This window comes from Pseudophryne corroboree, chromosome 2 (assembly GCF_028390025.1).
Source record: "Pseudophryne corroboree isolate aPseCor3 chromosome 2, aPseCor3.hap2, whole genome shotgun sequence".
Lineage (NCBI taxonomy): Eukaryota > Metazoa > Chordata > Amphibia > Anura > Myobatrachidae > Pseudophryne > Pseudophryne corroboree.
In genome coordinates this window covers 1,055,478,671-1,055,494,486 of record NC_086445.1, presented here as the reverse complement: position 1 = coordinate 1,055,494,486, position 15,816 = coordinate 1,055,478,671, and the positions used below count along the sequence as shown (strand labels likewise).

Genomic DNA, 15,816 nt, shown 5'->3' with positions numbered 1-15,816 from the left:
TGCTGAGTGTGTACTATCATGAGACGCTGTATATGGGACTGTCAGAGCAGAGATGCTGAGTGTGTACTATCATGAGACGCTGTATATGGGACTGTCAGAGCAGAGATGCTGAGTGTGTACTATCATGTGACGCTGTATATGGGACTGTCAGAGCAGAGATGCTGAGTGTGTACTATCATGAGACGCTGTATATGGGACTGTCAGAGCAGAGATGCTGAGTGTGTACTATCATGAGACGCTGTATATGGGACTGTCAGAGCAGAGACGCTGAGTGTGTACTATCATGAGACGCTGTATATGGGACTGTCAGAGCAGAGATGCTGAGTGTGTACTATCATGAGACGCTGTATATGGGACTGTCAGAGCAGAGATGCTGAGTGTGTACTATCATGAGACGCTGTATATGGGACTGTCAGAGCAGAGATGCTGAGTGTGTACTATCATGAGACGCTGTATATGGGACTGTCAGAGCAGAGATGCTGAGTGTGTACTATCATGAGACGCTGTATATGGGACTGTCAGAGCAGAGATGCTGAGTGAGTACTATCATGAGACGCTGTATATGGGACTGTCAGAGCAGAGATGCTGAGTGTGTACTATCATGAGACGCTGTATATGGGACTGTCAGAGCAGAGATGCTGAGTGTGTACTATCATGAGACGCTGTATATGGGACTGTCAGAGCAGAGATGCTGAGTGTGTACTATCATGAGACGCTGTATATGGGACTGTCAGAGCAGAGATGCTGAGTGTGTACTATCATGTGACGCTGTATATGGGACTGTCAGAGCAGAGATGCGGAGTGTGTACTATCATGTGACAGAGTGAGTGAGACGCTGTATATGGGACTGTCAGAGCAGAGACGCTGAGTGTGTACTATCACGTGACAGAGTGAGTGAGACGCTGTATATGGAACTGTCAGAGAAGAGACGCTGAGTGTGTGCTATCATGTGACAGAGTGAGTGAGACGCTGTATATGGGACTGTCAGAGCAGAGATGCTGAGTGTGTACTATCATGAGACGCTGTATATGGGACTGTCAGAGCAGAGATGCTGAGTGTGTACTATCATGTGACAGAGTGAGTGAGACGCTGTATATGGGACTGTCAGAGCAGAGATGCTGAGTGTGTACTATCATGAGACGCTGTATATGGGACTGTCAGAGCAGAGATGCTGAGTGTGTACTATCATGAGACGCTGTATATGGGACTGTCAGAGCAGAGATGCTGAGTGTGTACTATCATGAGACGCTGTATATGGGACTGTCAGAGCAGAGATGCTGAGTGTGTACTATCATGAGACGCTGTATATGGGACTGTCAGAGCAGAGATGCTGAGTGTGTACTATCATGAGACGCTGTATATGGGACTGTCAGAGCAGAGATGCTGAGTGTGTACTATCATGAGACGCTGTATATGGGACTGTCAGAGCAGAGATGCTGAGTGTGTACTATCATGAGACGCTGTATATGGGACTGTCAGAGCAGAGATGCTGAGTGTGTACTATCATGAGACGCTGTATATGGGACTGTCAGAGCAGAGATGCTGAGTGTGTACTATCATGAGACGCTGTATATGGGACTGTCAGAGCAGAGATGCTGAGTGTGTACTATCATGAGACGCTGTATATGGGACTGTCAGAGCAGAGATGCTGAGTGTGTACTATCATGTGACAGAGTGAGTGAGACGCTGTATATGGGACTGTCAGAGCAGAGATGCTGAGTGTGTACTATCATGTGACAGAGTGAGTGAGACGCTGTATATGGGACTGTCAGAGCAGAGACGCTGAGTGTGTACTATCATGTGACAGAGTGAGTGAGACGCTGTATATGGGACTGTCAGAGCAGAGATGCTGAGTGTGTACTATCATGTGACAGAGTGAGTGAGACGCTGTATATGGGACTGTCAGAGCAGAGACGCTGAGTGTGTACTATCATGAGACGCTGTATATGGGACTGTCAGAGCAGAGACGCTGAGTGTGTACTATCATGAGACGCTGTATATGGGACTGTCAGAGCAGAGATGCTGAGTGTGTACTATCATGAGACGCTGTATATGGGACTGTCAGAGCAGAGATGCTGAGTGTGTACTATCATGAGACGCTGTATATGGGACTGTCAGAGCAGAGATGCTGAGTGTGTACTATCATGAGACGCTGTATATGGGACTGTCAGAGCAGAGATGCTGAGTGTGTACTATCATGTGACGCTGTATATGGGACTGTCAGAGCAGAGATGCTGAGTGTTTACTATCATGTGACGCTGTATATGGGACTGTCAGAGCAGAGATGCTGAGTGTGTACTATCATGAGACGCTGTATATGGGACTGTCAGAGCAGAGATGCTGAGTGTGTACTATCATGTGACGCTGTATATGGGACTGTCAGAGCAGAGATGCTGAGTGTGTACTATCATGTGGCGCTGTATATGGGACTGTCAGAGCAGAGACGCTGAGTGTGTACTATCATGAGACGCTGTATATGGGACTGTCAGAGCAGAGATGCTGAGTGTGTACTATCATGAGACGCTGTATATGGGACTGTCAGAGCAGAGATGCTGTGTGTGTACTATCATGAGACGCTGTATATGGGACTGTCAGAGCAGAGATGCTGAGTGTGTATTATCATGTGACGCTGTATATGGGACTGTCAGAGCAGAGATGCTGAGTGTGTACTATCATGTGACGCTGTATATGGGACTGTCAGAGCAGAGATGCTGAGTGTGTACTATCATGTGACGCTGTATATGGGACTGTCAGAGCAGAGATGCTGAGTGTGTACTATCATGAGACGCTGTATATGGGACTGTCAGAGCAGAGATGCTGAGTGTGTACTATCATGAGACGCTGTATATGGGACTGTCAGAGCAGAGATGCTGAGTGTGTACTATCATGAGACGCTGTATATGGGACTGTCAGAGCAGAGATGCTGAGTGTGTACTATCATGTGACAGAGTGAGTGAGACGCTGTATATGGGACTGTCAGAGCAGAGATGCTGAGTGTGTACTATCATGTGACAGAGTAAGTGAGACGCTGTATATGGGACTGTCAGAGCAGAGATGCTGAGTGTGTACTATCATGTGACGCTGTATATGGGACTGTCAGAGCAGAGATGCTGAGTGTGTACTATCATGAGACGCTGTATATGGGACTGTCAGAGCAGAGATGCTGAGTGTGTACTATCATGAGACGCTGTATATGGGACTGTCAGAGCAGAGATGCTGAGTGTGTACTATCATGAGACGCTGTATATGGGACTGTCAGAGCAGAGATGCTGAGTGTGTACTATCATGTGACGCTGTATATGGGACTGTCAGAGCAGAGATGCTGAGTGTGTACTATCATGAGACGCTGTATATGGGACTGTCAGAGCAGAGATGCTGAGTGTGTACTATCATGAGACGCTGTATATGGGACTGTCAGAGCAGAGATGCTGAGTGTGTACTATCATGAGACGCTGTATATGGGACTGTCAGAGCAGAGATGCTGAGTGTGTACTATCATGTGACGCTGTATATGGGACTGTCAGAGCAGAGATGCTGAGTGTGTACTATCATGAGACGCTGTATATGGGACTGTCAGAGCAGAGATGCTGAGTGTGTACTATCATGTGACAGAGTGAGTGAGACGCTGTATATGGGACTGTCAGAGCAGAGACGCTGAGTGTGTACTATCATGTGACAGAGTGAGTGAGACGCTGTATATGGGACTGTCAGAGCAGAGATGCTGAGTGTGTACTATCATGAGACGCTGTATATGGGACTGTCAGAGCAGAGATGCTGAGTGTGTACTATCATGAGACGCTGTATATGGGACTGTCAGAGCAGAGATGCTGAGTGTGTACTATCATGAGACGCTGTATATGGGACTGTCAGAGCAGAGATGCTGAGTGTGTACTATCATGAGACGCTGTATATGGGACTGTCAGAGCAGAGATGCTGAGTGTGTACTATCATGTGACGCTGTATATGGGACTGTCAGAGCAGAGATGCTGAGTGTGTACTATCATGAGACGCTGTATATGGGACTGTCAGAGCAGAGATGCTGAGTGTGTACTATCATGAGACGCTGTATATGGGACTGTCAGAGCAGAGATGCTGAGTGTGTACTATCATGAGACGCTGTATATGGGACTGTCAGAGCAGAGATGCTGAGTGTGTACTATCATGAGACGCTGTATATGGGACTGTCAGAGCAGAGATGCTGAGTGTGTACTATCATGTGACGCTGTATATGGGACTGTCAGAGCAGAGATGCTGAGTGTGTACTATCATGAGACGCTGTATATGGGACTGTCAGAGCAGAGATGCTGAGTGTGTACTATCATGAGACGCTGTATATGGGACTGTCAGAGCAGAGATGCTGAGTGTGTACTATCATGTGACGCTGTATATGGGACTGTCAGAGCAGAGATGCTGAGTGTGTACTATCATGAGACACTGCATATGGGACTGTCAGAGCAGAGATGCTGAGTGTGTACTATCATGAGACGCTGTATATGGGACTGTCAGAGCAGAGATGCTGAGTGTGTACTATCATGTGACGCTGTATATGGGACTGTCAGAGCAGAGATGCTGAGTGTGTACTATCATGAGACGCTGTATATGGGACTGTCAGAGCAGAGATGCTGAGTGTGTACTATCATGTGACGCTGTATATGGGACTGTCAGAGCAGAGATGCTGAGTGTGTACTATCATGAGACGCTGTATATGGGACTGTCAGAGCAGAGACGCTGAGTGTGTACTATCATGAGACGCTGTATATGGGACTGTCAGAGCAGAGATGCTGAGTGTGTACTATCATGAGACGCTGTATATGGGACTGTCAGAGCAGAGACGCTGAGTGTGTACTATCATGAGACGCTGTATATGGGACTGTCAGAGCAGAGACGCTGAGTGTGTACTATCATGAGACGCTGTATATGGGACTGTCAGAGCAGAGACGCTGAGTGTGTACTATCATGAGACGCTGTATATGGGACTGTCAAAGCAGAGATGCTGAGTGTGTACTATCATGTGACGCTGTATATGGGACTGTCAGAGCAGAGATGCTGAGTGTGTACTATCATGAGACGCTGTATATGGGATTGTCAGAGCAGAGACGCTGAGTGTGTACTATCATGAGACGCTGTATATGGGACTGTCAGAGCAGAGATGCTGAGTGTGTACTATCATGAGACGCTGTATATGGGACTGTCAGAGCAGAGATGCTGAGTGTGTACTATCATGAGACGCTGTATATGGGACTGTCAGAGCAGAGATGCTGAGTGTGTACTATCATGTGACGCTGTATATGGGACTGTCAGAGCAGAGATGCTGAGTGTGTACTATCATGTGACGCTGTATATGGGACTGTCAGAGCAGAGATGCTGAGTGTGTACTATCATGAGACGCTGTATATGGGACTGTCAGAGCAGAGATGCTGAGTGTGTACTATCATGAGACGCTGTATATGGGACTGTCAGAGCAGAGATGCTGAGTGTGTACTATCATGAGACGCTGTATATGGGACTGTCAGAGCAGAGATGCTGAGTGTGTACTATCATGTGACAGAGTGAGTGAGACGCTGTATATGGGACTGTCAGAGCAGAGATGCTGAGTGTGTACTATCATGTGACAGAGTAAGTGAGACGCTGTATATGGGACTGTCAGAGCAGAGATGCTGAGTGTGTACTATCATGTGACGCTGTATATGGGACTGTCAGAGCAGAGATGCTGAGTGTGTACTATCATGAGACGCTGTATATGGGACTGTCAGAGCAGAGATGCTGAGTGTGTACTATCATGAGACGCTGTATATGGGACTGTCAGAGCAGAGATGCTGAGTGTGTACTATCATGAGACGCTGTATATGGGACTGTCAGAGCAGAGATGCTGAGTGTGTACTATCATGTGACGCTGTATATGGGACTGTCAGAGCAGAGATGCTGAGTGTGTACTATCATGAGACGCTGTATATGGGACTGTCAGAGCAGAGATGCTGAGTGTGTACTATCATGTGATAGAGTGAGTGAGACGCTGTATATGGGACTGTCAGAGCAGAGACGCTGAGTGTGTACTATCATGTGACAGAGTGAGTGAGACGCTGTATATGGGACTGTCAGAGCAGAGATGCTGAGTGTGTACTATCATGAGACGCTGTATATGGGACTGTCAGAGCAGAGATGCTGAGTGTGTACTATCATGTGACGCTGTATATGGGACTGTCAGAGCAGAGATGCTGAGTGTGTACTATCATGAGACGCTGTATATGGGACTGTCAGAGCAGAGACGCTGAGTGTGTACTATCATGAGACACTGTATATGGGACTGTCAGAGCAGAGATGCTGTGTGTGTACTATCATGAGACGCTGTATATGGGACTGTCAGAGCAGAGATGCTGAGTGTGTATTATCATGTGACGCTGTATATGGGACTGTCAGAGCAGAGATGCTGAGTGTGTACTATCATGTGACGCTGTATATGGGACTGTCAGAGCAGAGATGCTGAGTGTGTACTATCATGAGACGCTGTATATGGGACTGTCAGAGCAGAGATGCTGAGTGTGTACTATCATGAGACGCTGTATATGGGACTGTCAGAGCAGAGACGCTGAGTGTGTACTATCATGTGACGCTGTATATGGGACTGTCAGAGCAGAGATGCTGAGTGTGTACTATCATGTGACGCTGTATATGGGACTGTCAGAGCAGAGATGCTGAGTGTGTACCATCATGTGACGCTGTATATGGGACTGTCAGAGCAGAGATGCTGAGTGTGTACTATCATGAGACGCTGTATATGGGACTGTCAGAGCAGAGATGCTGAGTGTGTACTATCATGTGACAGAGTGAGTGAGACGCTGTATATGGGACTGTCAGAGCAGAGATGCTGAGTGTGTACTATCATGTGACAGAGTAAGTGAGACGCTGTATATGGGACTGTCAGAGCAGAGATGCTGAGTGTGTACTATCATGTGACGCTGTATATGGGACTGTCAGAGCAGAGATGCTGAGTGTGTACTATCATGAGACGCTGTATATGGGACTGTCAGAGCAGAGATGCTGAGTGTGTACTATCATGAGACGCTGTATATGGGACTGTCAGAGCAGAGATGCTGAGTGTGTACTATCATGAGACGCTGTATATGGGACTGTCAGAGCAGAGATGCTGAGTGTGTACTATCATGTGACGCTGTATATGGGACTGTCAGAGCAGAGATGCTGAGTGTGTACTATCATGAGACGCTGTATATGGGACTGTCAGAGCAGAGATGCTGAGTGTGTACTATCATGTGACAGAGTGAGTGAGACGCTGTATATGGGACTGTCAGAGCAGAGACGCTGAGTGTGTACTATCATGTGACAGAGTGAGTGAGACGCTGTATATGGGACTGTCAGAGCAGAGATGCTGAGTGTGTACTATCATGAGACGCTGTATATGGGACTGTCAGAGCAGAGATGCTGAGTGTGTACTATCATGAGACGCTGTATATGGGACTGTCAGAGCAGAGATGCTGAGTGTGTACTATCATGAGACGCTGTATATGGGACTGTCAGAGCAGAGATGCTGAGTGTGTACTATCATGAGACGCTGTATATGGGACTGTCAGAGCAGAGATGCTGAGTGTGTACTATCATGTGACGCTGTATATGGGACTGTCAGAGCAGAGATGCTGAGTGTGTACTATCATGAGACGCTGTATATGGGACTGTCAGAGCAGAGATGCTGAGTGTGTACTATCATGAGACGCTGTATATGGGACTGTCAGAGCAGAGATGCTGAGTGTGTACTATCATGTGACGCTGTATATGGGACTGTCAGAGCAGAGATGCTGAGTGTGTACTATCATGAGACGCTGTATATGGGACTGTCAGAGCAGAGATGCTGAGTGTGTACTATCATGAGACGCTGTATATGGGACTGTCAGAGCAGAGATGCTGAGTGTGTACTATCATGTGACGCTGTATATGGGACTGTCAGAGCAGAGATGCTGAGTGTGTACTATCATGAGACGCTGTATATGGGACTGTCAGAGCAGAGATGCTGAGTGTGTACTATCATGTGACGCTGTATATGGGACTGTCAGAGCAGAGACGCTGAGTGTGTACTATCATGAGACGCTGTATATGGGACTGTCAGAGCAGAGACGCTGAGTGTGTACTATCATGAGACGCTGTATATGGGACTGTCAGAGCAGAGACGCTGAGTGTGTACTATCATGAGACGCTGTATATGGGACTGTCAGAGCAGAGACGCTGAGTGTGTACTATCATGAGACGCTGTATATGGGACTGTCAAAGCAGAGATGCTGAGTGTGTACTATCATGTGACGCTGTATATGGGACTGTCAGAGCAGAGACGCTGAGTGTGTACTATCATGAGACGCTGTATATGGGATTGTCAGAGCAGAGACGCTGAGTGTGTACTATCATGAGACGCTGTATATGGGACTGTCAGAGCAGAGATGCTGAGTGTGTACTATCATGTGACGCTGTATATGGGACTGTCAGAGCAGAGATGCTGAGTGTGTACTATCATGTGACGCTGTATATGGGACTGTCAGAGCAGAGATGCTGAGTGTGTACTATCATGAGACGCTGTATATGGGACTGTCAGCAGAGATGCTGAGTGTGTACTATCATGAGACGCTGTATATGGGACTGTCAGAGCAGAGATGCTGAGTGTGTACTATCATGAGACGCTGTATATGGGACTGTCAGAGCAGAGATGCTGAGTGTGTACTATCATGAGACGCTGTATATGGGACTGTCAGAGCAGAGACGCTGAGTGTGTACTATCATGAGACGCTGTATATGGGACTGTCAGAGCAGAGATGCTGAGTGTGTACTATCATGAGACGCTGTATATGGGACTGTCAGAGCAGAGATGCTGAGTGTGTACTATCATGAGACGCTGTATATGGGACTGTCAGAGCAGAGATGCTGAGTGTGTACTATCATGAGACGCTGTATATGGGACTGTCAGAGCAGAGATGCTGAGTGTGTACTATCATGAGACGCTGTATATGGGACTGTCAGAGCAGAGATGCTGAGTGTGTACTATCATGAGACGCTGTATATGGGACTGTCAGAGCAGAGATGCTGAGTGTGTACTATCATGAGACGCTGTATATGGGACTGTCAGAGCAGAGATGCTGAGTGTGTATTATCATGTGACGCTGTATATGGGACTGTCAGAGCAGAGATGCTGAGTGTGTACTATCATGTGACGCTGTATATGGGACTGTCAGAGCAGAGAAGCAGAGTGTGTACTATCATGAGACGCTGTACATGGGACTGTCAGAGCAGAGACGCTGAGTGTGTACTATCATGAGACGCTGTATATGGGACTGTCAGAGCAGAGACGCTGAGTGTGTACTATCATGAGACGCTGTATATGGGACTGTCAGAGCAGAGATGCTGAGTGTGTACTATCATGAGACGCTGTATATGGGACTGTCAGAGCAGAGACGCTGAGTGTGTAATATCATGTGACGCTGTATATGGGACTGTCAGAGCAGAGACGCTGAGTGTGTACTATCATGAGACGCTGTATATGGGACTGTCAGAGCAGAGATGCTGAGTGTGTACTATCATGAGACGCTGTATATGGGACTGTCAGAGCAGAGACGCTGAGTGTGTACTATCATGTGACGCTGTATATGGGACTGTCAGAGCAGAGATGCTGAGTGTGTACTATCATGAGACGCTGTATATGGGACTGTCAGAGCAGAGATGCTGAGTGTGTACTATCATGAGACGCTGTATATGGGACTGTCAGAGCAGAGATGCTGAGTGTGTACTATCATGAGACGCTGTATATGGGACTGTCAGAGCAGAGATGCTGAGTGTGTACTATCATGAGACGCTGTATATGGGACTGTCAGAGCAGAGATGCTGAGTGTGTACTATCATGAGACGCTGTATATGGGACTGTCAGAGCAGAGATGCTGAGTGTGTACTATCATGAGACGCTGTATATGGGACTGTCAGAGCAGAGATGCTGAGTGTGTACTATCATGAGACGCTGTATATGGGACTGTCAGAGCAGAGATGCTGAGTGTGTACTATCATGAGACGCTGTATATGGGACTGTCAGAGCAGAGACGCTGAGTGTGTACTATCATGAGACGCTATATATGGGACTGTCAGAGCAGAGATGCTGAGTGTGTACTATCATGTGACGCTGTATATGGGACTGTCAGAGCAGAGACGCTGAGTGTGTACTATCATGAGACGCTGTATATGGGACTGTCAGAGCAGAGACGCTGAGTGTGTACTATCATGAGACGCTGTATATGGGACTGTCAGAGCAGAGACGCTGAGTGTGTACTATCATGAGACGCTGTATATGGGACTGTCAGAGCAGAGACGCTGAGTGTGTACTATCATGAGACGCTGTATATGGGACTGTCAAAGCAGAGACGCTGAGTGTGTACTATCATGTGACGCTGTATATGGGACTGTCAGAGCAGAGATGCTGAGTGTGTACTATCATGAGACGCTGTATATGGGACTGTCAGAGCAGAGACGCTGAGTGTGTACTATCATGAGACGCTGTATATGGGACTGTCAGAGCAGAGATGCTGAGTGTGTACTATCATGAGACGCTGTATATGGGACTGTCAGAGCAGAGATGCTGAGTGTGTACTATCATGAGACGCTGTATATGGGACTGTCAGAGCAGAGATGCTGAGTGTGTACTATCATGTGACGCTGTATATGGGACTGTCAGAGCAGAGATGCTGAGTGTGTACTATCATGTGACGCTGTATATGGGACTGTCAGAGCAGAGATGCTGAGTGTGTACTATCATGAGACGCTGTATATGGGACTGTCAGCAGAGATGCTGAGTGTGTACTATCATGAGACGCTGTATATGGGACTGTCAGAGCAGAGATGCTGAGTGTGTACTATCATGAGACGCTGTATATGGGACTGTCAGAGCAGAGATGCTGAGTGTGTACTATCATGAGACGCTATATATGGGACTGTCAGAGCAGAGATGCTGAGTGTGTACTATCATGAGACGCTATATATGGGACTGTCAGAGCAGAGATGCTGAGTGTGTACTATCATGTGACGCTGTATATGGGACTGTCAGAGCAGAGATGCTGAGTGTGTACTATCATGAGACGCTGTATATGGGACTGTCAGAGCAGAGATGCTGAGTGTGTACTATCATGAGACGCTGTATATGGGACTGTCAGAGCAGAGATGCTGAGTGTGTATTATCATGTGACGCTGTATATGGGACTGTCAGAGCAGAGATGCTGAGTGTGTACTATCATGTGACGCTGTATATGGGACTGTCAGAGCAGAGATGCTGAGTGTGTACTATCATGAGACGCTGTATATGGGACTGTCAGAGCAGAGACGCTGAGTGTGTACTATCATGAGACGCTGTATATGGGACTGTCAGAGCAGAGACGCTGAGTGTGTACTATCATGAGACGCTGTATATGGGACTGTCAGAGCAGAGATGCTGAGTGTGTACTATCATGAGACGCTGTATATGGGACTGTCAGAGCAGAGATGCTGAGTGTGTAATATCATGTGACGCTGTATATGGGACTGTCAGAGCAGAGACGCTGAGTGTGTACTATCATGAGACGCTGTATATGGGACTGTCAGAGCAGAGACGCTGAGTGTGTACTATCATGAGACGCTGTATATGGGACTGTCAGAGCAGAGGCGCTGAGTGTGTACTATCATGTGACGCTGTATATGGGACTGTCAGAGCAGAGGCGCTGAGTGTGTACTATCATGTGACGCTGTATATGGGACTGTCAGAGCAGAGATGCTGAGTGTGTACTATCATGAGACGCTGTATATGGGACTGTCAGAGCAGAGATGCTGAGTGTGTACTATCATGAGACGCTGTATATGGGACTGTCAGAGCAAAGATGCTTAGTGTGTACTATCATGAGACGCTGTATATGGGACTGTCAGAGCAGAGATGCTGAGTGTGTACTATCATGAGACGCTGTATATGGGACTGTCAGAGCAGAGATGCTGAGTGTGTACTATCATGAGACGCTGTATATGGGACTGTCAGAGCAGAGATGCTGAGTGTGTACTATCATGAGACGCTGTATATGGGACTGTCAGAGCAGAGATGCTGAGTGTGTACTATCATGAGACGCTGTATATGGGACTGTCAGAGCAGAGATGCTGAGTGTGTACTATCATGAGACGCTGTATATGGGACTGTCAGAGCAGAGATGCTGAGTGTGTACTATCATGAGACGCTATATATGGGACTGTCAGAGCAGAGATGCTGAGTGTGTACTATCATGTGACGCTGTATATGGGACTGTCAGAGCAGAGATGCTGAGTGTGTACTATCATGAGACGCAGTATATGGGACTGTCAGAGCAGAGACGCTGAGTGTGTACTATCATGAGACGCTGTATATGGGACTGTCAGAGCAGAGACGCTGAGTGTGTACTATCATGAGACGCTGTATATGGGACTGTCAGAGCAGAGACGCTGAGTGTGTACTATCATGTGACGCTGTATATGGGACTGTCAGAGCAGAGATGCTGAGTGTGTACTATCATGAGACGCTGTATATGGGACTGTCAGAGCAGAGATGCTGAGTGTGTACTATCATGAGACGCTGTATATGGGACTGTCAGAGCAGAGATGCTGAGTGTGTACTATCATGAGACGCTGTATATGGGACTGTCAGAGCAGAGATGCTGAGTGTGTACTATCATGTGACGCTGTATATGGGACTGTCAGAGCAGAGATGCTGAGTGTGTACTATCATGAGACGCTGTATATGGGACTGTCAGAGCAGAGATGCTGAGTGTGTACTATCATGAGACGCTGTATATGGGACTGTCAGAGCAGAGATGCTGAATGTGTACTATCATGAGACGCTGTATATGGGACTGTCAGAGCAGAGATGCTGAGTGTGTACTATCATGAGACGCTGTATATGGGACTGTCAGAGCAGAGATGCTGAGTGTGTACTATCATGAGACGCTGTATATGGGACTGTCAGAGCAGAGATGCTGAGTGTGTACTATCATGAGACGCTGTATATGGGACTGTCAGAGCAGAGATGCTGAGAGCTCCAGCAGGTGGCGCTAGCACAAGTCATCAGCTTACACTGTACAGTGCTTAGATGCTGCAATATGCAATGACACTCGGCTAATTCCTATTTCTCCACAAACCCGATGGTGTGGGTCTGCGCGAGTGCAGAACGTGTCTTGTAACATCGATTACGGCCCATCAGCCGCAGCATGACTGACATGCGTATCGCTCTCATAGTCATGGTCTTCCTCGTGGGACGCTGACTTACTGGACCCTGGTGTCCGGATGGCAGCTTACACAGGCTCGCTGCGAATGGCGACCATGGTGATCCGGAGACGCAGCACTTGGATCTATATCCTACAGACGCCTCCTGCTGGATCTGCACTGTAATGGCACAGAATGCACAGCCGCTCATGGTGATCCGGAAACGCAGCACTCGGATCTATCTCCTACAGACGCCTCCTGCTGGATCTGCACTGTAATGACACAGAATGCACAGCCGCTTCTTCCTAACAGGAATCAGACCTATGATCCCTATAACACAGACAGTAACTCACACATGCTTATCACTGTACTCAGCATTACTGGGCTTCATATAATAGTTTATTCTACATACATGCTGCAAGACTCCTCCTGTGACTATGAGCAGTAATGATGGAGAACCCCCGGCCTGCGGACAGGCACCATGACATTACCTGCTGCTCCTCTGAGTAATTCTCCATACCCAGCGCCTCGGCGGACATCATACTGAGTTGTCTGAGGAGATCATGTCACAGGGGCCCGACACAGACGGAAACCTCTGTGCACTGACCTGTGGGGAAAACACATTAACGTCACAAAACATCGCCCAGGTAAAGATGCATCTAGAGAACATAAAAACTCCACGTGGAGAGAACGTATAAACTCCACACAAACACGAGGAGCACGGACATACTAGACACACAGAGATAACAAACTCCATGCAGACATGGATAGAACATACAAACTCCACACAAACAAGAGGTAGACTCCACACAGAGACAACACACAAACCCCATTCAGACATGGATAGAACATACAAACTCCACACAGAGACAACACACAAACTCCATTTAGCCATGGATAGAACATACAAACTCCACACAAACATGAGGTAGACTCCACACAGAGACAACACACAAACTCAATTCAGACATGGATAGAACATACAAACTTCACACAGAGACAACACACAAACTCCATTTAGCAATGGATAGAACATACAAACTCCACACAAACATGAGGTAGACTCCACACAGAGACAACACACAAACTCAATTCAGACATGGATAGAACATACAAACTTCACACAGAGACAACACACAAACTCCATTTAGACATGGGTTTAACATACAAACCTATGCACAGACATAGGGGTCATGCAAAACCCACACAAACGAACAAACTCCAGGCTGACATTTGGGAGAACATGCACACTCAACAAATGGACAGAGAGCAAACAAATCCAACACATACATACGTAGAATATACAAACTCCACATGGATAACAAAGAAAACATACAAACTCCACATACACACAAAAATAGGTCTGGAATCAAATCTATGAATCTAGCAGAGACGTGTGGTGAGGCCGAGCCTTTCCTGTCATACTCCAGTATACGCCAGAGTTATGGCTATATAGAGTGTATGAAAAACACAATAAACATATTATAAATAAATTCTTTCTATTATCCTAAACATTTTTATAGTCAAAACTCTGGCGTTAAAGGTCTATGGCAGGTGAGGCAGTGCCCCCCCCCCCCCCCCCTTATCTTCTCCACACATCTCTGACCAAACTCACCAAATTTCCAGCACTATAATCAGCTGCACCTGTGTATAATGTCCACATGTGTACTGTATACTGCTGCACAGGGTGTATAACGCCCACATGTGTACTGTATACTGCTGCACAGGGTGTATAATGCCCATATGTATACTATATAATGCTGCACAGGGTGTATAACGCCCACATGTGTACTGTATAATGCTGCACAGGGTGTATAACGCCCACATGTGTACTGTATACTGCTGTATAGGGTGTATAACGCCTACATGTGTACTGTATACTGCTGCACAGGGTGTATAATGTCCACATATGTACTGTATACTGCTGCACAGGGTGTATAATGCCCATATGTATACTATATACTGCTGCACAAGGTGTATAACGCCCACATGTGTACTGTATAATGCTGCACAGGGTGTATAACGCCCACATGTGTACTGTATACTGCTGCACAGGGTGTATAACGCCCACATGTGTACTGTATAATGCTGCACAGGGTGCATAACGCCCACATGCGTACTGCATACTGCTGCACAGGGTGTATAATGTCCACATATGTACTGTATACTGCTGCACAGGGTGTATAACGCCCACATGTGTACTGTATAATGCTGCATAGGGTGTATAACGCCCATATGTGTACTGTATACTGCTGTATAGGGTGTATAACGCCCACATGTGTACTGTATACTGCTGCACAGGGTGTATAACGCCCACATGTGTACTGTATAATGCTGCACAGGGTGCATAACGCCCACATGCGTACTGTATACTGCTGCACAGGGTGTATAATGTCCACATATGTACTGTATACTGCTGCACAGGGTGTATAACGCCCACATGTGTACTGTATAATGCTGCATAGGGTGTATAACGCCCATATGTGTACTGTATACTGCTGTATAGGGTGTATAACGCCCACATGTGTACTGTATACTGCTGCACAGGGTGTATAATGCCCATATGTATACTATATACTGCTGCACAGGGTG

At 47.1% G+C, this 15,816-nt stretch overlaps 1 protein-coding gene across 4 annotated transcripts in view; it reads right to left on the bottom strand.

Moving 5' to 3' along the window:
* PKNOX1 (PBX/knotted 1 homeobox 1) overlaps positions 1 to 15,816 on the bottom strand; it is a 394,584-nt gene that overhangs the window by 348,037 nt on the left and 30,731 nt on the right. For 2 of the 4 annotated variants that reach the window (XM_063956915.1, XM_063956916.1), the window contains exon 2: positions 13,716 to 13,831. In XM_063956915.1, coding sequence (XP_063812985.1) covers positions 13,716 to 13,766 — 51 coding nt within the window. In that variant the 5' untranslated portion in view covers positions 13,767 to 13,831. Of the gene's footprint in view, positions 1 to 13,288; positions 13,497 to 13,636; positions 13,659 to 13,715; positions 13,832 to 15,816 lie in introns of those variants that run through there. The other 2 variants (XM_063956914.1, XM_063956917.1) reach the window with 2 other exon arrangements.